The sequence below is a fragment of the Nesoenas mayeri genome (assembly GCF_963082525.1).
Source record: "Nesoenas mayeri genome assembly, chromosome: 23".
In the NCBI taxonomy this organism is placed as follows: Eukaryota; Metazoa; Chordata; class Aves; order Columbiformes; family Columbidae; genus Nesoenas; species Nesoenas mayeri.
In genome coordinates this window covers 762,804-787,449 of record NC_137574.1, presented here as the reverse complement: position 1 = coordinate 787,449, position 24,646 = coordinate 762,804, and the positions used below count along the sequence as shown (strand labels likewise).

Here is a 24,646-nt window from a genome sequence, read left to right as displayed (position 1 = left end):
GGCCGTCTCGCAGAATTTGTCATTTGCCTTCTGAGATATTCTGGAGGATTTTGATGAGATTCTCCAGGCCGAAAATATAGCCGTGGTCTGGCCCGTCATACGTGGTGTGGGTGCACTTGGAGCCTTTAAACGTGGTGTGGGCAAAGTCAATCATCCGGACGTCGACTCTGGAGGGGCTGGTGCCGTGGGACGTGGGGCAGTTTGGCTTTTGGAAGCGGAGGTGATTATCCAAGGGTGCCGCGCTCTCCTTCGGCTCCTGCCCGTCGTAGATGATGAGGAGGGAGCTGGAGTAGAAGCGGAACGAGCTCTGCTTCCTGATGACGGCCAGCAGCGCCTTGAGCCGCAGCACGATGGGCTCCAGCAGCTCGGTGCGGAGCTGGTTCCCGTTGCACAGGAACTGCTGCAGGGTTTGTCTGAACCCCTCCGGAGAGAGTTTCCTGCCGTAGTACTTGTCCCTGCACAGAAAGTGGCCCTTGTCCGCCTGGTAGACCTGGAGGAAAGACAGAAACAACCCACATTCAGTCGTTCTGTTCTACCAAAGGTCTACGTTTTGCCCTAATATAAAAGGCGAGCAATGGGACACAGATCCTGTGCAGTCGAGCAATACCTAGCAGTTCTGACAACGTGCTGCCGGCTTCTCCTGGCCTTTCTGGAGACTTAAACTATTCAATTTAAAGCACTAGTGCAGATTCCTGCTGTATGGCTGTAAATCACCCCTGCGTGGAACCCAGCAGCTGTAAATCACAGCTGTGTCACTGGTGATTTGCACCGTTCTCCCTGGGCCGCGGCAGCACAGGAAGCCCAGCCCTGCACCCCCCGCGATGCACAGCGCACGGGCAGCGATAACCCCGCTTTCTCCAGCACCGAGAGACAAGATGCAGACAGGAATTTACAGGAATTTGTACATGGGGCTCTGGTGACACCGACTAAGACATGAGGGAGGGGATTTAGAGTTAGCTCGCACACCAGTTGTAATTTAAAGGATAATCTGCTCAACAGAAGGATGTCAGAGACTAGAAAGGGACATGGGGTTTGACACTAAGTGTTTACACTGCTATGTATGTGCTTTATAATCATCATTCTCATAATTATCCTTCAGGTGCAGCAGCAGAACATTTTGAAACCTGCTTGAGAAGTGTGAGTGAAACAAATATGTGGTTTCAGTTTCTAGGAGGAAGCGCAGCGGTTTTGAGCAAATGGAACCATAATATTTAGCATAAAATCAAGCCCTGGCTGTTGCAGTGACAGCCCGGGAAGGCACGAGCGGCGCTCCGGGATGCTTCTCTGTTTCCCTTTTAGCGCAGCAGCCGAGAGCTGAGCACGAGAGGCGATCTGTCCGTGCGCAGATAAAGCTGCAGTGAGCTGGTTCCAGCACCTGCCCTGAGCACCCTCTCCCGTGTGAGGACAGGACGGTCCTTACAGCCCGTGTTTGGTGGGAGACGAGAATAAAACTGCTTCAGTTTGCACCGACCAGGGGTCCCTTCAGACCTCCAGCCGGTTCCGGGCAGCGCCGAGGCCGCTCTCACCTGCATCCCGCAGACGCGCACGCCCAGCGACGCGGACGTGCTCTGCTCGCACTTCTTGATGTGCCGCGCCTTCTTCTCCTCCGAGGCGTCGTCGCCGTGCTGCCGGGTTCCCATCTTCAGGTCCAGGATGCAGGGGTAGTTGTATTTCGATACCACGTTTTCAAGCAATAGAAACTCTGAACGTGAGTTAAGGGAAACCCGATACTTTTAAATTCTAATTGAAAGAGGTTTTAAATCACAGCGACTGCTGACGCTCTCCATAACAGCTCACAACCGTAACGAGACGTTCTGAGCCAATTTTACCAACATGTCATTGCTATAGGCCCCTAGCTGCCCATTTCTGTTAATTTACTGTAGTGCGGTCCTACAATGGAAGCACCACCAGCTCCATTCTCCAGTGACGCGGTGGCCCTGGGCTGTGGGTCCGACGCCTCAGCCCCGCGCTGCGCTCGCTCCGGTGCGCGTGGGGGCTCGTGGAGCCCCGTGACTCACGTGGCTGGTGGGCAATGAAGTGTAACGGGAAAATAAAAGCGAGGCAGCTGCTAATTCCTGTATAGTTGTGTTTTTAAATGTATGCCAAGGGGCTCCTTGACTTATGCTGAATACCCTTTATGGGAAGGTGGGTTTTTTGTTATTTTTTATAGAATAGATTATTTCAGTTGGAAGGGACAGACTTGGATCATCTAGTCCAACTGATAACACAGCAGCTATATTCTGTGTATTCCAAGGGCCTGGGCAGAGGAGGGGTGCAATAAAACATACATTGATTACGAGCAGTTATGTGCAGCCGGGTGCCGGGTGGAGAGTGGGAGGAGGATACGGTGCAGCTTGTTCTCGCCGTGCTTGGCGGACAGGCGGCTGAGGTGCTGCTGGTGGCAGCGCAGTCCCCAGGGGTTGGAGCTGTTTCTCTCCGCCTGGTTCCCGTTGGCGTCGTCCAGCAGCGGGTCTGTGCGGTACTGCAGCTCCGGCCCCAGCAGCAGCTTCCCCGGGCAGCTGGACAGAACACAAAGGAACGCGCCTGGTTTACCAGCTCCAGAGGAGAATATTCCCTCCGCCCCTATGCGGAGCCTCAGACTTGGTAAGGTGAATGTTCAGGGGCTCTCAAAGGAAACATATTCATATGTCCAACCCGCGGAGATCCTTTGTTACTCCGTAAGTGTAATTTCCAGACAGGCAGCTCCTGCTGGGTGCCAGTATTCTCTTCCATTATAATTTAAAGTGTGCTCGGCTCCTGTGAAAAGCGCCATTCGTGGTGTCAATGGCCAGAAATCTCTATTTATAATCTACCTAACGGGCACAGCACGGGCGAGCTGTCCCGCAATAGGAACCATTCCCACTCTGGAGGGGCTGATGTGGAGCAGGGAGGAAGCGGAGCGGGGCCGTTTCCCCTCGGGGGGTCGCTGCTCGGGCTCGTGGGACCCCCAGACCCTCACCTGTCCTTGAAGCTCTTGCTGAGCTGCGAGTGGCTCCAGGTGACGAGCGCGCGGTCGCCGCCGGCCGCCCACGTACACTTGTGCCATATGGCGAGCGAGGGGTCGATGGCGCCGTCCCGCCGGCCGCAGCCCTCGGGCTGCATGCTGGGGCTGGCGAGCAGCTGGGGGTTGCCCAGGTTGTCCCTCTTGAGGTGCACGGAAACGATGCCTGGGACAAAACGGGAAAACAAACCAGAACGGGGTGAACCCCGGGTTACCGTGCACCGGCTGCCCCAGCCCTCCCAAGCGCTTGGCGGGAGCTGCCTCCCGCTTTAGTGGCCGCTCACACTGGTCCCACTCCAGTTTGAGGTCCAACTAACGCTTGGCTGGAACACGTTCCTTTGTCCTCGTCCCTGCAGCCTCTGCTGTGCCACGAATGACCCAGAAAAGACCCCCCACGCTGGACCGGCAGCTCCCAGCTTATTTATAACAAGGGATTTAGTCTCATTTGTCAAGGCTGGGAATGCTGTTCATTGGCAGGAAGCAAAGGGAGGGTTGGGGACACGGAATTTTCCAAAGACACCAAGTGCCTCCTTTAACTGCAGAGCCCCTGCAGCGAGGGCAGCGGCGTGGGCACCCCCTGGATGCCACACGTTGTCACGGTCGTGTCCCCGAGCACAGGGACCAACACCCCAACAGCTGCCAGGGGACCAGACCCACACGTGTCAGGTGTTCACGCCCGGGGGGAACAAGCCCATGACTGTAGGTTGTGACTTTCCACCCTAAGTGCTTAAAACCCCGTTGTGATTTCAGCACCGCGATTTCCTGACTGCAGCAGAGCCCCCGGGCTCACGCCCCGTCCAGCCTGCCACACGTGTGGCCCATCGCTGGCACCGCGGCGGCCGCCTCTCAGGTGACAGCGCCGCAATGGCCGCGGCTCGTGTACCAGACGCTCTGACCTTTACCGGAGGGCTGAGCTCTCGGGGAGGCGGGCACGGGGAAGAGCCAGCGCACCTTTTGCCTAAATCAAAGCCTTTTTATCTTTAAAAAGTCACTGCAAGGCGAACAGTCCTCGATTCCCAATCTAGCGCTCCGCCTGGGCTGCGGCGCCACAGCAGCCCGTAACCTTAAAAACTGTCCCAATTACATATCTGCAAGTCAATGGAGCTGTGCTCATTTGCATAGTGCTAACAATCTGGCCCTAAAAAAGTTATATATAGCATGAAACTAAGAGTTCTTAAGTATCTTACATTAGAATGAAAATTAATGGGGAGATGTTCAAAGGCAGGAAGGAGCAGTTAAATTGCCGGGGAGTGTGATCCTCTCGCTCCTTCCAGCTGGGAGCTCTGCCTTCAGAAACCTGCATCTCAGCCTGGGAAGCGCTTTTGTTTCCTGCTGTGTGCCCTGCGGGTTCTGCACCGGTGCTGCAGGTGACCTGCCCGCGCAAAGCGACGCTATCGGCGACACGACCCGCTCTGCGCACGCAGCCAGGAAACGGCTCTCGGGAGCAAAGGTGCGTCCAGGTGCTGCTCTTGCGGGCCCTGTGGTGCCACCCAAAGCCGCGTGTCCCTCCTGCCTGGCCCCAGCGGGTATTTTGAGGCGCTGTCACCGTGCCAGCGGCGTGCCGGTGATCCTCGGGAGCGTTTTCTATGTAGCTCTACCCCCGCAGATTTATTTTTAATTTTACAAGTGCATTTATTTAATGCCGCGTGCAATATGAATCTGAGCAGAACTGGGCTTGAGAGCAAGTCCAGCACCCCCTTGCAAGCTCAGCTCAGGGCAGGCAGAGCTTTGCAGGGGATGGGGGGAAAAGCCCGGCCCAAGGTCACCATCCTGCCCGGGACGCTTACGTGTGCAGGAGACATTTTTTAAGCAGCCGCCTCGGTGTTAGAGTTGAATGGTGACATTTGATCAACACTGCACATAATGTCACCATTACATAATGGTCCCCAGCCGTCCCTCCCTGCAGCCTAAGAATAGAGATGAGGAACACGGACACGGGTGGTGGAGACCTCAGGATGCTTGTCACCTCCATCCCCTCATGGGAAAATGTTCCACCTCTTTAATCTGCCCGGCAGTCAGCGCTGGGACAGTTGGAATAAGAAATGTGTGTGCCCAATGCTAAATTAGAGAAGAATTGCTATTTAATTACCCCTCATTGCAAAACTCGCTGGGACTTGCAATAGAAGAGAAAAAGAAGACAAAAAAAAAGTATTAATAACCAGGCCACCCTGAAGTGATGAGCTGGGACTGCTTAACGTCTTCATTAGAGAGCCCAGCACCCGGCCCTGGCTCACGAATGGCTTAGAGGAAGACTTGTTTTCTTCCTTAAACATCTTTTCAATATCACTCCGCACCCTGCGATGGCTCCTGGCTTTCTGGGGAAGGGAGAGACGGGCTGGAAGCGCATGGGAAGCGCAGCTGCCACTTGGAGCTCAGTTGTGTCGCGACGAAGGACCAGAAGATATTTAAAGTGCGTAGGTGCCAGCTGAGCTCCTCGCCTCTCACAGAAACCCGGGGCTGCGAGCTCTATGAGCAGCACAAGTCTGGCAGTATAAGCAGGAACAGTGAGGGAATGGTGGGGGGAGGACGGCTTTGAAAAGCGCTGGGACCCCCCGGACACCAAGCGCTGATTTTTGCTACCTGAGAACAGCCCCGTTTCAGCCCCGTTTGGCACAACGTGGCCCCTGCTTTAGCAAGGGTGACCAGAGGGGACAATCTCCTGGTGCAATTAACGCTCATTAGACACTGCAGAGCGCCCCCAGCCCCGCTCCTGTGCTCTGCAAACCCTGCCCGAGCGATGGGGCTCAGCCCAGAGCCAGCGGCGGCCCCGCGCTGCCACCCGCCCCGTCCCAGCCTGGGGACCCGTCCCGGCGACAGCCCCGTCCCCAGCGCCATCCCACCTTTGTACTGCGGCGTGAACTGCCTCATGGCCAGGGGCAGCGACTGGTAGAAGCTCAGCTCCTGCGCGACCAGGGGCTTGCAGACCGTCTGCTCGTCGTACTTCATCACGCTCACGTGGCCGCCCACCTGGTGCACGAAGGGCTCCAGCAGGACGGGGGTCGTGCCCGCGCGGGGGTCCAGGGGGCTCTGCCCCACCATGGCCAGAGGCGGACGGGGGCTTGTTCCTCCTCAGCGGCAGCGGCGGGGGCTCGGGGGGCTCAGAGCACTCGGTGCCCGCTCCGGGTTGTCACCGGCGGTGTCTGCAAAACAGAGTACGGAGGAGCGTGAGAAAGGGGGACGAGACACGGCAGAGCCAGCGGCACCCCGGGCTGGCGGGGCGGGATCTTTAGGTGCCATGGGGCTGAAAGGGGGGGTCCAGAAAAGGCCCGATTTAGACCTGTTTGGGGCAGAAGAAACAGAAGGGAATGGTTGAGCGGAGCTACCAAGTGAAGGTTGTGGCCTCACCAGAGCTGCTGGATCGGGACGTCCCCAGGACCAGCAGCGCTGGGTTATTAATACTCTGCATTAAGGACACCCCTTGCTGTGAAGCAGCCCCAGGCTGTCTTGCGAGACAGCGTTAGCGATGCTCTCAGTCCTTCCCAAGCCAGGACAGTCCTTGCAAAGCAGGTTTATTGACAAAGCCCGTGTGAGCTCACCCCCCGTGCAGCCCATGGGCTCAGCAGCATCTCCTGCCCCTTGCAGAGAACCCGCAGCCCGGCCGGGGAGCTCCAGCCTGAAACACAGCGGATCCCGCAGCCTGCACCAAGAGCCAACGCGCGGCTGCTCCGCTTCCCGCTGCAATTAGAGCGGGGCACACGAGCCCCGGCGCAGGCGCCCCTTTTGTTGTGTGCCGGAGGGGGGGCTGCAGGGGGACGGAGGCACAGGAGGGGCAGCCCCTCCCACCCGAAACACCGAGCGGCTCCCTCACCTCCCTCAAGGTGGTTTTACCCCCCCGGCCCGTTTTTCTATTATTTCATCCCCTCACACCTGGGGGAGGAATTTCTGCTCTACAATTACCAGCGCGCGGCACAAAGCCGGGGCGCTCAGATGAGAGCCTTTCAGCCGCCGAGAAAGGAGCTCTCCAGCGCTTGTCGAGAAGTTAATAAAAGCATTTACCATTTTGTTAAGTTGCAGCAACTTTCAGAGAGGGTTTCTGCATTGAAAGCCGGAGCTTTCTTGTGTGGGTTTGGTTTTTTCTCTCTCTCCTCCCCACCTTAAAAAAAAAGGAGAGAAGCCAAAAGCGAAAAGCGAGCGGATTTGTCACAGCACCTCTCTGGAGCGCAACGTGACTCCAATCGGTATTTATCGCTTCGGAGACAGGCCAAGGCTGACACAACACACTGAAAATCCCGGCGACCTTGGTAACGCAAAGAGAGTTGGGGAAAAAACCCGCAATTTGCTAAGGCTCTTATTGTTTCTGTCAAGCGCACTCAGGGCAGGGTCTGCGGTGGGGAAAGGGGCTCTGCCCATGGAGGTTTTGCTGGGAAGCAGCTTGTCCGTTCGGAGCAGATGAATGTTGCCGCAAACCCTCACCGAGCGGCTCTGAAACACGACACTCCCGAAACAAATCACCTCTGCGCCCGAGCTGCCGCGGGCGCCCGGGGGATTTACGTCACCAAAAATACATGGAATTACAGATAAAACTGTATCCTCAGAACCAGGAACCTTGGATATTTTTCCTCTAGAAAAAAAAAAAAGGCAACCCAGGCACTGCAGATGAAGCTGAATCAGAAACTACGGGGGCAGGAAAATGCTGCTCTGCATAGGGAACTCCCCTCTCCAGAAAACAAAACCCAGATGTTTTAAAACATCTGCATCTCCCAGCGGCACCAGAACGTCCCTCCCCGCCCATACAGACCCACGGCTGCCCCGACAGACACAGACACAGACCCATCGCTGCCCTGACACAGACACAGACACAGACCCATCGCTGCATTTCCCCAGTGCTGGGGCTTTCGGGGACACGGGTGCCGGGTCCCGTTACCTCCTCCCGCCCTCCTTCAGGGCCAAATGCCAAAAGAGTGCGAGCTGAACCGGTTATTTATTCCCAATGCTAAACACAGCCAGAAGGAATCAGGCAGATTAAATTCCCTAATCTTTAATTAGTGTCACTTGGTCCCATCCCGGCAGAACCGCTGCGGCTCCAGGTCTGACACCGGCGGACGGCACCGGCCCGCGGCTCCCGAAGGGCCAGGACCCTCCGAGCAGAAATGCTTTGGAATGTTAAAACCAGAATCAATTGAACAACAAGTGCTCTGTGAGCGCCAGCCCATGGTCTTAGTGTCACACACCTCAGTCTGATCTCAGTGTCACACACCCCGGTCGTGAGAGAAAATGATGTTTGTGAAGTTGCTGAGTGGTCCCCACGTCCCTCACGAAGAGGACACGAAGGTTCACTTTGCTGCGCGGAGGATCGATTTGGCTGCTTTGTGGGGAGCAGCAGGGTCGATGGGGAGGGATGTGGGTCGCATTATGGGGGGCTGGCACCCGCTCACAACCCCTTGCCCATCCCCGGGGCTACGCGGGCACTGGGAGACAGTGCCAGTGTCAGTGGGGCTGGCGAGGGCTGAGTGTCCCCGTGGGACACGGGAACGTCCCTTGGGATGGGGGGAGCCAGCCTGGAGCTGCCAGCAGCGCTGGGGATGGGGGACACGGTGCCACTGTCCGGCAAGAAAGGGCACGGCCCCTCTCACCCCCCAGCCCCATTCCTGCCTTTGACGCCACCAAACAGCACCTGCCCCTCTGCCGCCCAGCCCCGCGCTTTACGGCGACGCCACGAGGCGACACAACAGAGCCAAAAGCCACCAGGCTCGTTTTCTGCAGACCCCGGGTCGCTGCAGAGGTTGTCACCAGCCCCGGGTGCCGGCTGTCCCCTCGCTCCTGTCCCTTCCCACCAGCCACAGCTCTGCTCAGAGCCTTCCTGACCACATCCCGCTTGCTCCCCCAAATCAAGCGCTGGTTCTTCCTGAGGAAATCCCACTCGCTCCCCAAACCCAAGCGCTGGCCCCTCCTGCCCGAATCCACGGCACCCGGGCAGGCGGGTGCTGCAGGAGCCCAGGACCTCACCTGCGGGGGCGCGGGGGCTCGGGCGCTGCCCGTTCCACGGGTCCCGCTGCTGCTCCCTGCACTCGGCGGCTGAGAATGAGGGAGCAGGGGAGCCCCGGGCACTTGTGCCACCAGCTGACCCTGCGCCTGGAATGTCCGGCTGGCGGCTGAGCGGGCAGGAGAGGCGCCCGCGGGTGCCGGGGGAGGCAAAGCCGCGTGTGCGAGGGGTGGAGGGAGAAGGGGTCGGTGCGAGGCGCCCCAGAAAGCATGGCCGCGCTCTGCTCCCCGCGCAGTCGGCTCTCAGGGGAAACAACAGTTATTAGCCCCCAGAAAAAAAAAGGAATTAAAACCACAGCGTTTTGCTCCCTGTGCGGGAAAAACACGGCGGGGCGGGAGGACGGGGCAGAGGCTGCGATGGCGGCAGGGAGGCGGCAAGAGGAGCGCGATGCTGCGGGACAGAGCGAACGGCTCATGGGGAGCGTGGGGACAGCCCGGCCCCGGTTTCGAGCTGTTTTACGGGGGGCCGGCCCCGCGCCCGGCTCTCAGCCCTCGCTGGCGCTGCTTGCGTCCCGCGAGCTGTTTTGGAGCCACGATGTCAACACTGAACCCTGCGGGAGGTCCCTGTGAAGTGACACGGGGCAGGTGGTCTCCTCCGTCACAGGGGACATCAGCAAAGGCTCCGGTGTCCTCGTGCCACCCGAAAACATGTCCCAGGGAGCCGCTGCGCTGCCAGGAGCTGGGGCAGGGGACAGGGGGAAGGGGGACACGGGGCCTCCCGCAGGGCACAGCCCACGCTCTGCCCCTGGCCAAGTGAAGTTGCCACAACACATGGGGCTTCTCCTTGTCCTGGAGCCAATCCAGAGACACCGTGGGCTCTGCACCAGCCATCACCAGCCTCGCACGAGTGTCCCTGCAAACAGAACTTGCTACTTTGAGGTGAGCGCTGGTGTCTGGTCCCCTGTCAGAGCCCGCGGGACTCAGCCCTCGCTCTTCTGTCCCCAGGGTCCGTTCATTACGGCCATGCAAGCGTTTCGCAACACCTACCTGGAGGCCGCTCCGGGAGGCTGAGCGGAGCGGGTGGGAGTGCCGGGGCGGCGCTGGCAGCGATTGCTCCAGCGCCAGGACTCACTGGCCGTGCTGCGCTCCGGTTCACGCTGATCCTTCCAGGAGAACTGGCACAGCGCCCCAGCCCTGCGCCCGTAAATAAGGCGCAGCATCAGCTGTCACCTCAGCGGGAGACAAAACGTTTAACGGGAGAGCCTTTAAATGGAAGCAGGAAATGAAAACACGAAGGGCAAATTTTATTTTAGATTCCTTGTTGGTACATGTTTTCCTTTTTGACAGTAAGGGGCTGCGCTGGCTTTGTCAGCCCCATTGGAGGATTTATTTATAGACACTTAATACTTTGCAAGAAAGTGGGAGCGGGATTTAGCAGCTCTGGTTGTACGGGGAGCGGGGCAGGGTGAGGAACCCGCTATTCCCCCTTCTCTGAACACACCTGGGCTGCCGGGAAGCTGCCGGGAAGCTGCCGGGAAGCTGCGGGGAAGCTGCAGGGAAGCTGCGGGGAAGCTGCAGGGAAGCTGCCGGGAAGCTGCGGGGCTGCAGGCCGCTCCGTGCGGCTCACGCAGAACAACAGGAGCTCGCAGCGAGCGCGGCGGGAGAACAGCGCAGCTCTGGGGACAGAGCATGACGGGAGGGACACGGGGGAGCCTGTGGCAGGAAACATCATGGCAGCTCGGTTCAAAGCAAACATCCTCTGGCACATGCAATCACACCAAACTGAAGACTGTTTCCTAACCTTGACTGTATTTCAGCTGTAACTTAGCAACCCAAGTGGGGAAAAGCAGCTGAAGAGGAACGCGGGTGCAGAGGATGGAGCCTCACGTGCCCTTAGTTCCTGTCACAACGGCCCAGCCCCGAGGAGGCGGCCGGGCCCCCGATGTCCCGGGCACGTCGGAGCCACCTCCTGCGCCCCTGGAAACCTCCCCCTTTGCCACCCAGACCTACGTGATGGGATTCGTTAAGCGTTTCTCTAACCAAACACGAGTGAGTCACCCGCGGCCATGGAAGTTACACAACGATGATTCAGGAACGTGCCGCCGCAGGAGCAGAGCGGGAAGACGCCGAGGCTCGCGGTGGCTCGTGCTCTGAGTCACTGACGCCCGGCTGAGGGATGAACTGGAAACGCGCAGGAAAACGGGCCCTCGCACCAACGTGGAGTCGCCCGCAGGACGTGCCTGTGCGGCTCCCAGGCCCCTGCGCTGGGTCACCGGCCTCAGCACCCCGGGCCCCGCTTCACACAACCGCGTTATTACCGGCCACAGCAACACCGACCCCCCGCTCAACTGACACTGACAGTTTCACAACCCTCCGAGCTGTCAGTCTCTATGAAACGCAGCTGAACAAGCCAACTGCTCTCCACACACACGTCTGCGTAACGCCGGCTACTCCCCAAACACACATTTCATTTGCAACCCAACACTGGAGGCCGCCGGCTATTGCGCCGGCTCACCGCGTGCCGCACGGACCCACGCCGTCTCATCAGGCTGTCACGCAACCCTCGTGCTGTCTTCGGTCTTATTCTTAGAAACCGCGAGCTCCCTGGAGCAGGATCTATTTGATCTGCATGAGCGAAAGCAGCTGGAACAATCTGTGACTCCTCCATAAAAATAAAGCTAACGAATTGTTTGTAATAAATTTATTTTATATATTGTTTTACAGAGCTAAATTGAACATATAATAAACAGCACCAAGCCAGTGAAATTCACTCTACAAAACCAAGTTTAATACAAAAAGATGACTGCAACGCCTGCCTCTTCACTCCTGGGTTTGGACGGCTAAAAAAGCTAACCTAAGCCCCACAAATGCTTTAAGAAGGCTTAAGAATGTAGGCACCGGTGTTTGCAAAAACTGCTATGGCAGCAGCGAAGATCTCGTCACAACATTTTAGAAGAATGAAGGTTGTCTTCACTTTACCCCTCACTCCATGAACAGCGGCAGCAGCTGCTCACGGCCCCACAGACGACTGGGGAGCCCCAGACACCCCGCCTGGGCAACCACAAAAAACAGGGGCAAGAGTCGCCTCCACGCAGGATGTTTCCCCTCGCATGGGAAAAACCTCCCTGTGTTTTATTCCTGGAGAAATCTGCTCTCCCCTGGTTCGGTTCATGCCCACGAGTGCAGTGCTGGAACCCCCAAGCAGAGTTCCCAGCGGGAGCTGAGCAGGGCCTGGCACAAGGAACCCACTTTGCAACGGCACTGGCAGCCTGCGGAGCGGGGAGCGGGGCCCTGGCGGCGCGGGGAGCGGGGACCGGGGCCCTGGCGGCGCGGGGAGCGGGGCTCCGCACCATCCAAGCCAACCCAGAACTGCAGAGGACGGACACAAACCCGCGCCCGGGATGCTGAGCAGAACAGCAGCCGCGGCTTCCACGGGTTGGCGGCAGTGCTGCCCCCCCGCCGCAGGTTCCACCAGCTGTGCCAGCAATGAGCCTGGTCCCCGCTGTCTTCCTGATGAGCTGGACAGATGTTTGACAATACTGAGAAGAGCAGATTAGCAGGATCTCTGCCGAGCCTAAACTGCCACACACTGCTGTGACTTTCTTTGAAACAAACACGCCTTTGCTGGACATAAAAGAAATTTAAGTAACCAAATGATTACAGACACAAAACGCGAGGCCGGCAGCATGAACAGACTGATCGCTGCTCCTTGTGCCTGTCGAGAGGCCGCAGGAACACTGCCCTGCAGCCCCTCTGACCTCGGCGCAGGGCACGTCTGCGCTGACTCGAGCACACACACCGCAGCTGCCCGGGATAAACACGGACGTTCAGCCCCGGTTCCCTTTCCAAAGCTGCTCCTCAATAGCCCGTGGAGCCGTTCCCTGGCTGCAGCCACAAGAAAGCGCTTGCTGAAGCTTCCTATATCTTCTATTTTCCACCCAAACTCCCCCCACCCCCCAGAAATCATAAAGCACACAGACTGCAGACTGAAAAAGTGTAACAGGGTCACAACCACCCTCCAAGCCAGCCCAGAGCACCAGGGTACGTCGGGCTGCCCTCCCTCTAGCACCGGCTTCACCTGACTCTTCCTCCTCTTCCCATGTACAAAGGCTGAAGCCGACACAGACATGTTCCTCGTTAGGAAGCACCAAGTGCTTTCATCACTGTCTTTGTACAGATAAAAACAAATTCTAACAAAACGCACCTTAACTGCCACCCTAATGTTTCCATGGGAAATGGTAATCTTCTTTGAACACATTCCCTGATGGATGCTGCCGCCAGTTGGCCTTTGCAGAATTGAGGTCAAATTTTCAACACCCACGCTTTGTCAGAGAGCCCCTCAGTCCCTCGACATCAGGTATGCTTTTTGTTTCCTTTCCAACGGTTGCTGTAGGTTTGCTTGCCTACGGAAGCCGGGTGCCTGCTGGAAAGCGCGCTGCGCTGCAATTTCAGCTCAAGCCCGTCTTCTTTCCAACTCACCATTATTGCCCTGAATGTTTGTGTGTGGGGGTTTGCAGAAGGAAGAGCAGACACCGCGCAGCCCCCTGCCCCAGGAGGTGGGACCGGGACCTGCTCCTGCCCACCGCCAGAGGAGGGACCGTCCCCTCGCAAGGTCCGTGTGCACAGCTGCTCCACCTCTGCTGCTCTTCAGTGCTCTGAATCCGAGACGTATGAAGGCTGAGTCCATCTCCACACCAGCATATCTTCTCCTGCTACTCTGTGCGACTCTGTCTGGATCCGCGACTCGTTGGACGCCAGGAAATCCACAGCTCTCTCCCAGACTCGCTTCATTTTTTTTCTGCAAGAAATAGCAAGAAAATAAATTAGAATCATACCCTCATTGTGCTCACAACGACTCTGGCTGCTTATCGAGGTGCCGCGAGCTGCCTCCTGTTCCCTGTGCAGACAGCAGAGGAGATTAAACCAGAATTCTGGTTTAGAGGCGATTTCAGGCCAGAGCATGAACAGAGCGATCCTGCCTGGGGCAGGAGGACCAGACCCTCTGTCAGCACCAGTCACTGACGAGCGCCCTGAATTCCAAGCTCCATTTGTATTGCAAAGGGACTCAATCAGCAGACTGTCCTCACCCCTGCATGTGCATAGATCTCTCAGACCAGGGAGGACAAACTGAAGTTCACCTCAGTTTTAAATCAGTGCCTGGATGTTCTGGCCACCACACACACACGGATCAACTGAAACCAGCTGAAATTACCACCAGCAGGGAAAGGAGTCCAGTGGTTGATAAGGAGTGAGGGTGGTTAAGGCTTTGCAGCACGTGCCCCCAGTACCCCGATGGACTTGTGGCAAAAGTTTGCTCTGAAAAGCACAGCACCTGTCTGGAGAATAAGGTACGGCAGCTGAGAAAGACGATGGCGCCCTACACACGTTAGATGGAGAGAAAATCAGATGCTCCATGCCCGAGCAAAACAAAATCCAATTACTGTTTGATAGGACAGTGACAACACACCTGTGTGACTGCACGAAATATCAGCCCCGGGCCTGTCACATTAATCCACAGCAGGTTACGACGCAGCCTGAGTTATGTCAAAATCCCTTCTAAACTGAAAGGGCTGACGGACTCTTCCTGCAGCCCAGCTTCCCATCACTTGTCTGCCCATGGTCCGTTGGCCCTGACTGTTTTTCAGCCGAGCCGATGACATCGCGCCGCCGGCGCTGCCACAGGGCCGAGCTCAGCTCACCTGCTCTGCGGAGGGATGAGGCTGTCCCGAACGTGGAAAATGCCGACATAGGGGTAACGCTCCAGATTCCGTTCCCATTCCTTATAGTGGTCGTGGACAACAGCTGGAGGGCAGGAGGACAAAACGGTGAGAGATGCCAACACTGCAGAGGGGAGCACAGGGCTACTTGCATCTACAGAGCTACGGGATTCTACCTATGATCTTCTTCACCATTTCATACATGGCTTGTTCCTCTTCCTCCATCTTCCGCCAGCGATACCTAAGGAAGAGCTGGATCCCCCAAAGAGTTATCAGACCTGGAAGAATAAAAACAAAGGGAATTCAATAACTGGCAGTTTTATTTCTGCTGCTGCCTCTCCCCTGGGGCAGTTTTCACCCCCTGCTCCCCAGGCCCGCTTGGAACCGAGTCCACCCCATTCACTTTGCTCACCGGCGCAGCACCCGAGCCCCCCGCAGCACCGGAGCCCGTGGGGTGTGGGGAGGGGTGGTCGTGAGGCCTCAGCACGGAGCTTTCCTCCCCCTAGAAACCTCAGCACAGGCACAGGGCCTCAATTCCCCAAGTCCCAGAGCTATCTCTTGCTAGAGGCCTCCTCTACAATAATCACTTGGGAAGCCTGTCAAGCTCCGCTGCTCCGACGATAGCTGCTTGATAAGGAAATAAAGCCTGGGGCGCCAGCGCCAGCCAAAATTCAGTTCTATATTGGAGGTTTAGCATTGACAAATGCCCCCGTTACAACATGAGCTAACTTTAGTATCCCAGTCCCTACAATAAACATAACTATCCCCTTTCACCCCCACCTTGTCTGGCTGGATTATAAACTCTTCCAGTCAACACTCGTTATCACCTTGCTCAGAGAGACCTCTGTCTCAGCTGGGGCATGACAGACTGCTCCAATAAAACCTCTAACACCAAAGTGCTACAAGTCATTATTAAAGAGGCTAGAAGACTCTGCAGCTTAGTGCAAGAACAGAAAGAATAAAAGAATCTTTTGGGCAGGTTAACACACTTATTTTGCAGCCCATAGTAATGGGTTCCCAAGGAATACCCAGAGAGCTAATCAGCTTGCTGATTTAACCTAAGTGTTAAGCACTCAGCACAAGAGCACGTCTACAGGTCTCCCTCTGCCACCAGAACAAAGGTTAATTAGAAATTAATTCATCAGCATATTTATTTCAGCTCTGCTAGTAATTTCATGTGGCTGGGAGAGCGTCTGTGCGCACACGGGCTGCGCTCTACAGCTAGCAGGGGACAGGCCGATCGCTGCACCGACCACTTACTCCAGAAGAACAGGAAAAGGTTCGTGATGGCGGCGACCACGGCGCGGCGGAAGCGGCAGCCCAGCCCCATCTGCGGGTGGGCCGACTCCAGGCAGAACACGTCGCGCACGCTGCGCACCGCTCCCGACGGGTCTTTGCCTTTCAACCTGCGGGAAGAGGCAGAACAGCTTCACTGAGCAGAGCAGACACCCGACTGCAGTCTTTAATCAAGCCGAGGAAAACACACTGCGGCTGCAGTAACTGGTTCTGTATGCCGCGTGCAAAATACACCGGCATTTGCAGCTCCTCTTTCCAGAACACTTTGGGACTGGCTGCTTAGCGAGGAATAGATATGGCTTTAGAAAAGGCAGCAGGGCTGGAACTCCCACTGGTAAAGTGAAGTCTCCCTCTGCATACTCTTTGACAGCACCTCTCGGCGTGCAGAAGATTAAACTTTAAATTGGATTCCCACCTCCCAGCGCAGAGCGATGGCGATGTTTACTGAGCCACTCCGCAGCAAGGGCAGGGACAGCGGAGGGAGCGCGAAAGGCCGCGAGGCCGCGCTGCTCTCCCCGGGACACACGGTTCAGCTGCAAACGTGACAGCGCAGCAGCTGCATCTGCAGCGAGACACGGGCTCACCTCGGAAAGCACTCAGGGCAGAATCCGGAACACCTGAAAATCATTTCTACACAGCCGCCGCACTACCCGACGTGCCTTTAACTCCTCTCTTTACACCCAGACCCACACCAATGCTGTTTCCTCATCAGACACTGCGCCAACAGGCAGCAAGCAATCCACATGAGAGCCATCACACTCACAGCAACTGGACTAGCGGGGATTTTATTTTTTAAGCTACTAATTCATTCTGGGTTTGCAATGAATAACCCATTAGACAAAGACATTTTCTCAATTTCCCGGCGCAGAGCTCCCAGACAGCTGCCAGCCTGTATTTGGTTACTGGATTCCACAGTGGCTGGTGACGCGCGGTTGTTGCCCACCCCCTTGTCTTATTTACAACCCAAATTCCGTGAAAACATTTAAAATATGCAGCAGAATCACCCAGCGCAGAGCTCATTTTCAGCTCTGCCTCTCAGACTAGCACCTAGAAAAATAATCTCACGTAGCATTTGCTAGAAGTGCCACCCGCAGGTTTTTAAACGCTCATTGTGCACGCCACGCAGCTTCCGCCAAAGTGGATCCAGCCGGCAGAGCTGCTAATTATGAAAATAAAAAATGGGAGTATATTGTATGACAAGGCTCAGGACATAAGCAGCGTTCCTGTATAAAAATATGAATTTGAAAGTGCTGGATCCCGGCCCACGTCCAAATGCAAACCTGTCACCCAAACTCTGTCCTGTGCCGGGAACGTGCCATGCAGCAGCCACCACGCAGCAGCCGCTGCCTGATCCTCACCTCACAGCAGGAGCTGCGGATATTACTTTAGAGAAAAGCCACGCAGTGGGGACTCACAGGAGCGCTGCCCACCAACGACAGCAGTACCACTGTTACAACGTGCCTCATCAGATGCATTTAGCAATGTTAAAATGCAAACAAATGTTGGACTTCAGAGTTAACACAGACTAGAGGCAGCCCACACTTCCTGGAGGAAGATAATGATGTCTGCGGACTCTGGATAACAGCCTTTCATTAGGTTATGGCCCAAATGATTTATTTTTCACCTGAAAAAAACAGCATTTCTGCAATTTCTCATGTACTGAAGAGACTGCCAGCTGAGAAACCCCGGAGAAAAAGGCCCAACTGAGGACTGACCAACACCCTCCATAGAACGTTCATTTTAACATGCACCGTGTGTCCTGCCAGAAAGACAACGGCCATCACAGAGCAGACACTGCTCAACAGCCCGTCCTCCTCTCCTGCTCATGGGACTCGCTGCAAAGGACCCCAACGCGTGGCACGACAGCGTTTCGTGAACACAACGTCCCCCGCGCGGAGGCTGGGAACAGCCCCCCCAGAACGAGCCCAGTTGCCGGGTTGTGCTGCAGCTGCGTCTGGGACACAGTGACACGGCCGATTCCAGCTGCTCTTCCCAGTGTAACGGGGTTTGGGAGCTTCCAGGGCGCAGCACAGAGGACGTCAAATGAGGTACCAGCCAACACCCAGAAACAACTTCCACACCGTGAGCTTCCACTTACTGTATTCCTAAATCCTTGTTGCTGTTTAGTATCCAGTCCAGGGCAGCATCAAACTTCTGTGGGGAACTACCAGTTACATTCTGTTCAGAAGAAATCACAGGGTTACTTCTCCGTTCATTTAAAATACTGAATAACATTATGTCATTACGGTGGCAGGAGCGTTAATTCTATACGCTCTGTCCCTAGGTTAATTCTAATCATAATTCTGCAAACTGGAGGAAGAGAAACAAAATCTGAAGGTCCAGCTCAACTGAAGCCTTCTGCCTGTGGCAGATGATGCATGAAACACTCTGTAAAATAACACTATCCAGCCTGTTAAGACTAACCACTAAATACACAACATAATCTTACTGACAGTTTACCATGAAAGAAATGGAATGCTACATCAAAGCAGTCTGTTTTCTGACACTTTGGGGTATAGAAAAATCCTTCTTCTGCCCAGCCCTGAGTGAGGGACACGTCTGCTTTCAGAGACTGATGGCTGTGGTGAAACAGCAGACCATTACGTTAGATTTACAGGGGCTGAATCACAGAGGTAGGAGAAGATTATTTTCCAAAGAACTGCTGAGAACAGGACTGGCCAAAGGGGAAGACAGAGAGATGGGAAAGGATCAAAACAGGATGAGGAAGGAAAACAGATGGCGAATCACTTTAGTATCTATTATTTATTGCTTTATAAGAGACTAAGCACTGTGTTATAACAATAGCTGTTCGCAGCTTACTCACCACCACGTGATCCTTCGCTTCACTAACCCAAATGCATTTGCTTTTTAGATTCTCAGGGTTTCCACATTCAAAATTACCTGGTGAAAACGTCAAAGAGAAATAATGTTTGGGAAAAATACTATCCTTTAAAATCAGCTATAGCTCCAGGCAAAATGATTACAAGGTAAGATTTATACTACAGGCTGATAAGATTGTGACTATTAATAAAATGCTCAGCCAGAGTGTATAGGCTGGATAAGGGCCATCGAACATCACGGTTCAGTGTGTGATCTACTCAGCACAGAGAGAGAGGACAAACTCCCATCAGTCCCCGTTGCGGAGCACATAACCAGCCCTGCAGAGGGGCTGCCCCTGCGGCGCCACGGCCGGCGCTGCTGGGTCAACCTTCAGCACTGGAAATGCTTCTAAGGAGCCGCGGTCCAGCTCTGCCCTCTGCCCAGCGCCCCCAGCACACACACGGGTCCGGGTTAGTGCGGCACCGCCGTGCTGGCTGCCCCTGCCCCGCGTCGCCAGCCGCCACGTCTCAGCAGAGAGCTGCAATTCCTTAAGTGGCCTTGTTTGTAAGAACGCAGCAGCTTACACTTACTGGCTCTGGGAGTGTCTTGAAGACAATCTGAAGATGCTGGTAGAGAAGAACTAAAAAGCTGAACATTTCTACCTCAAATTCCCAATGTATCAAGTGCAAATAAGGACCACTCCAGAGGAGCACAGTGATAGGAGTGCATTAGCTAAGCACTACTCAGAATAAAAATACACACATCATTTTCTATTTTTCTATTATGTGATTTTTTCCAAAGCTCCTCAAGTGGAACTGCCTGTTCCATACACCCCTCTCTTCCAGCTGCGCTTAAAAACGCCCAGGCAGCTGGGAGAGCAGTTTGCTGAACGCTCCCGAACGCTTTAAAACGACAACTGGAACTCACCAGCTTGTACAGACAAGTAGTTATAGAGCTCGTGCAGCACGTTCATCAGCACGTCCTTCTGTTTGGCTTGACAGAACTGAAAAGCAGAAACAGGTAACACACATGAACAGCAGCAACGGGACGGTGGTCAGACCAGCTAAAAATACCGAACCAAAACACCAGCGAGGGGTTTGGCTCAGCCATGCGCCACCAGCTCACACTGAGCACACCTGCAGCCAAAATCTACAGTTTCCGAGTGCCAAGCGAGCCGGGACACCCCCGGAACGGGCCACGACGCCCCCGCCGTCCCCCCACAGACCACAGACGGGTTCTCTGCCTCCAGAGCATCACGGGACATTAACCGCAACTCTGAATCCAAAATGAAACTTCCTCTCTCCTAATAATACATTAGAATAAAAGAAACGGGGCTCTACAAACACTTTCTGATGGAGTACAGGTAATTAGCTGGATTAAATCCTGCATTGTAAAGCTGAACACAGCTTTATTGCAAACCAATCTCACTTCTGTTACAACTATTAAAGAAATTGACTCACATAATTGGGAATTTAAATTTTTATCTTTCAGAGTCTCAGATACACTCCTAATTTAATCTGGCCCATTAATTCCCACTCATCAAATCACTTTTTTCTGTAAAACAATAGAACTAATAATTTTGCAGTGATACTGATATTGGTGAAGTTACCTCGAATAATTAATTACTCTTCTGTGAGAATCCCCTACCCACAATACTTGAAGATAAATAAATATATGCTTACATCATCTGTTCTTTTGTCACAATCCACAGGCAAGAGATTAACTGTGAGAGAGAAAGGGGAGGCGAATTAGCTGGCTGCAAAACAAGAGCTTTGATCAAGAAAGTAATTATCTTTTTAAAAGAAGGCTCTACTTTAAAGCCTGGCTGCTATTCTTAATCTCACTCTACCCAGCACCTTGCTATGTAAATAGCACTTTGAAAGCACTGCTTTGGTAGGCAGTGCTGAAAGCAAAACAAATCAAACGGGTACAAATTATGAATCCTGTTCAGCTGGAAAGTAAAAACAGGGTCTGAATGTTTTAACAGCTCCTTTTAAGTAGATGTTTCGTGTTCCTCTATGACCTGCTGATCTTTCACGATCTAGTAATGCCACTCGCTGCACGCCATGGTCACCTGAGACACCATGGTGATAACAGGGATTTAAATCAAGGCTCCTAAAGGCAAAAGCAGAGGATTTATTTCAGCTGGAGCCATTAGCTCTGCAGATGACGGCCTCCGGTTTCCAGCTCCGTCCCGCCCTGACACCCGAGAGGCGCTGGCCGCGGGCGCACCAGCCGCGCTCCGCAGCCGCCTCCACCACCCCAGAGTTTAAAGTACCCGCAGCTGTGCCGCAAGATTTCTTGATTCAAAATACTACTGATTTCAAAACATCTAACAGAAATACACGGGCATTGGGCAGTTTTATTGGGACTAGGGAAAGCAGGGAACAGCTTTCCCAGAGCACGCAAAGCGCTGAAACGCCCGTCAGCACAGCGTGTGTGCTGCAGGACTCGCACCTGCCCAACCACACCCCGGCCTCGGCCTCCCGAAGGGACGGTATCGGTATCTCCGCCTGCTGGAGCTGGGGAGCTCTCGTGGCGCAGGGGGTGTGGGGAGGCCCCTCTCCACTGCTCGGGGAAGCTCTGCCACGGCTGCGCTGCCAGCTCAACCCCCGCGCTCCTCATGCGGCCAGGAGAGGCCACAAAGGGCTGCGCTTGGCAGAGGCGCTAAACACTAAAAACACACAACGGGCAATTACACAGACATTATGCTACACAATGAACAATTGTAAAACACATCCTTGGCCTAGCAGGGACGTCACTCGCCATAAAACCCACAGCTCTGAAGAACCGAAGGCCAAACTCATTTGAAAAAAGCAGACACTTCACTCACTTTCCATGACTAACAAGGTTTCCCACGGGCAAGGGGAGATTGAAATGAGGACAGAAGCAGAGATGCCAGCTTACAGCAATGAGAACGATAAATGATGGTGATGGAAGCAATAAAGAAGAAAAGTGAAGAGCAAAGTTTAAAAAGAGGATTAAACCAGTGCACGTACAGTTCTCCTCTCTCCTGTCAAGCCAGCCCGACCCAATCATCTTCACCATGAGGATGCCCAGAAAAATCATGAACAGCACAAAGCTGGCGAGGCAAAGGAACTGGGAGAGGTAGTACTCGAGGCCTCTGCGCTTTCCGTCCGGTTGCTGCTTCGGGGCTGACCGCAACAAGTGAGGGCGGGAGGTCACTGCTCCCGGTCCTGCTCCCGACGTCTCCCACCACCTGGCGGGGGCCGGGCCGGCGTGGCTCGCAGCCCTCGCCTGGCTCGCAGCCCTCCAGGGGAGCCGCTGCATCAGCCCCCCGCCCCAGCCCCCCGAGTCCGGCTCCCTGCCCGCCTCCTTCCCAATGCTGGGACCCAAGTCCTCCTGCCCTCTCCCAAAGCGGTAACTCGACCCCCCAGATCCCGCCGAGGTTCCCCAGTGGGTCACCTCGCTGTCCCGCCTCCACGGCGGGTTCGAGAGCCCTTTCCTTTCTCCTGCCGTGTCCCACTGAGCTCGGGAGCTCTGCCCCCCAAGTCCTCCTCCTGACGTGCCCCAATGGCTCCTGGACTTCAGACTCACGCTCTCATCGCTGAAAAGGGTTTTGGAGCTGAGGCCCCCACTCCTGCCCGTGGAGGAACCCCAGAGGGGTGTGGAGCTCAGCCCCCCAGCCCCGTCCAGGGATGTCCCTGAGCCCGCCCTGACGCTGAGCCCCTCGCTTCTCTCTGCAGACGGGCTCCACGGGGACGTGGAGTTGGACCCCCCAAACCTGTCCAGGGACGGCCTCAGCCCAGCGCCGAGCCCCCCGCTCCTCTCCGTTGACATGTCCCACTGCAGCCTGGAGCCTGAGCCCCGAAACTCGTCCAGGGACGGCTCTGACCCCACGCTGAGCGCCTCGTTTCTCTCCGTGTACCACTGGGACGTGGAGCCGGGCTCCCGAAACCCGTCCAGGGACACCCCCAGGCCGCCCCTGCTCCTCTCCGCGGATGCGCCCCACGGGGACGGGGAGCTCAGCCCGCCCGGGGCCGCCCCCAGCCCGGCGCCCCCACTCCTCTCTGCGGACACCCCCCAGTGCGCCGAGGGGCTCAGCCCGCCCCGGCCGTCCCGGGACAGCGCGCCCTCCGCGCTGGAGCCGAAGCCCCGGCCCGGGGGGGACCCCCGCGAGTCCCCCCCGGACAGCCGGCCGCTCTCCCCAGCCGTCCCCCAGCGGGACGCGGGCGGCTGCCCCCCTTCCTCCTCCTCCTCCTCCTCCTCCTCACTGTCGCGGGCGGCCCCGGCCGGGGGGATGAAGCTGGAGCGCTGCCGCGAGGGCGAGGCCTGCTGCGGCCTGGCGGAGCCGCGGCCCGGGCTGGGCGGCGCGGCCTGGCCCCTGCGCCTGGGCTCGGCCGCCTCGGCCTGCAGGCACGCCAGCTTCTTGGCGTAGACCTTGCGGGTGGTGGCGGTGATGGGCCCCGGCCGGTAGCCCAGCGCGATCAGCTCCTTCCGGAGCTCCGCGTCTGTCAGCTCCGCCATGGCCGCGCCGCGGACACCAGGCCCCACCGGAAGCGCTCGGCACCGCCTGGGAGGGGCGCGCCGCAGCCCCTCTCGGGCGGCCATCTTGGGAAGGGCGGATGAGGGCCGGCGCCATGTTGTGAAGGGAGGCGGGGCGGGCGCCATGTTGGGAGGGTCGAGGGGCAGCGCGCCGGCCATCTTGTGCGGGCGGGGAATGGCGCCCGGGGGCACGGGGGAGCGGGGAAAGCCGAGTGCAAAGCTCCCTTAACGCTTGGGACCGGGCAGCGTTACCGATCCATCGCTCCCTGCTCAGGGTCGGGCAGGGGGGTTGAGCCCCTCTCGCCTCATCCCCACCAACCTGCACCGACGTTTGACACCTCTGGGGACACTGACCAGCAGAAGTGTCTTTGACACCCTTGGGCACACTGACCAGCAGAAGTGTCTTTGACACCTCTGGGGACACTGGCCAGCAGAAGTGTCTTCCCGGCCGCCTGCCGCCCCCTACACACGTTTTCCTCGCGGTCGCTGCCAAGTGAGGGTGGTTTAACGGGCACTGCCGGTGGCGGAGCTTGAGGGGCGAAGCTCTGGCTTTGAGGGGCCGGGGGCGGCTCCCCAGACCCGCAGCCTCCGCGGCACCACCAGCCGCTCACTTGAAAATTTATTTTGGCAAGGCAGTGATGTACAGTAATTGCTTTTTCCTGCTGCCGCCTATAAAGAAAAGTAATGAAGGCAGCTGAAATACCATAGCGTAATATCAGAATTTAATTAAAGATAATGAAAATGTAGTGATGGATGCACGCGGGCTGTCTGCGCGTCGCCACTCGTGTGATCAAACGTGTGATATCAGAGCGGTGGGGACGTGGGGATCCCACCAGAGCGGTGGGGACGTGGGGTCCCTCCGGAGTGATGGGAACATGGGGATCCCACCAGAGCAGTGGGGACGTGAGGGTTCCACTGAGGCGGTGGGAACGTGGGGGTCCCACCAGAGTGGTGGGAATGTGAGGGTCCCTCTGGAGTGATGGAAACGTGGGGTCCCGCTGGAGTGATGGGAACGTGGGGGTCCCGCTGGGGCGGTGGGAACGTGGGGGTCCTGCCAGAGCGGGACCGCAGCAAACAGGGGCCGGGGGCTCCAAGGGGTCCTGCTGCCGCGAGGTGCTAAACTGCATCTTCATCACCTAAAACGTCCTCAGGAACGCCCCTCCTGCCACGCTGCGCTGCGTCTTGTTCAGGGCACCAGGCAAAGCTCGTCTGGCTCTTCCCGATTTATGCGAGAAAGCAGCAACGAGATGCTGGGATCTGTTAATCTGGTTTGCACCAACAAATACAGACTTAGCAGAGGCCAGGGCGCCCACGAAAAGAGCAAACTCTGTTCCGATGGAAGTGTGAACGTGCTAAGCTGAGCCTCCCTTGCTCACTAACTGGA

General features: G+C 56.3%; 2 protein-coding genes across 4 annotated transcripts; both read right to left on the bottom strand.

Moving 5' to 3' along the window:
* Positions 1–19: 19 nt before the first annotated feature.
* IP6K3 (inositol hexakisphosphate kinase 3) lies at positions 20–6,040 on the bottom strand (the record flags this gene model as incomplete). The annotated part of the gene is made up of 5 exons (XM_080358533.1): positions 20–490; positions 1,527–1,702; positions 2,347–2,519; positions 2,960–3,167; positions 5,842–6,040. 5 exons carry the CDS (start codon positions 6,038–6,040, stop codon positions 20–22), a joined length of 1,227 nt encoding a protein of 408 aa, XP_080214659.1.
* A 33-nt stretch (positions 6,041–6,073) lies between these two features.
* On the bottom strand, positions 6,074–23,264 carry LEMD2 (LEM domain nuclear envelope protein 2). Of its 3 annotated transcripts, none has more exons than XR_013923227.1 (10): positions 21,756–23,264; positions 20,439–20,479; positions 19,684–19,759; positions 18,761–18,837; positions 18,035–18,114; positions 15,901–16,046; positions 14,817–14,918; positions 14,623–14,725; positions 13,403–13,721; positions 6,074–6,141 (listed from the first exon to the last, which is right to left on the bottom strand). XR_013923227.1 is itself a non-coding variant. In XM_080358458.1 (9 exons), the coding sequence occupies exons 1-9, from the start codon at positions 23,242–23,244 to the stop codon at positions 13,571–13,573; spliced, it is 2,265 nt and encodes a 754-aa protein (XP_080214584.1). In that variant the 5' UTR covers positions 23,245–23,264; the 3' UTR covers positions 11,616–13,570. The 3 variants fall into 3 exon arrangements, 1 of the variants encoding a protein (XP_080214584.1); XR_013923228.1 differs by having other exon boundaries at positions 6,093–6,141; positions 13,128–13,721; XM_080358458.1 differs by lacking the exon at positions 6,074–6,141 and having other exon boundaries at positions 11,616–13,721.
* Positions 23,265–24,646: the final 1,382 nt, after the last annotated feature.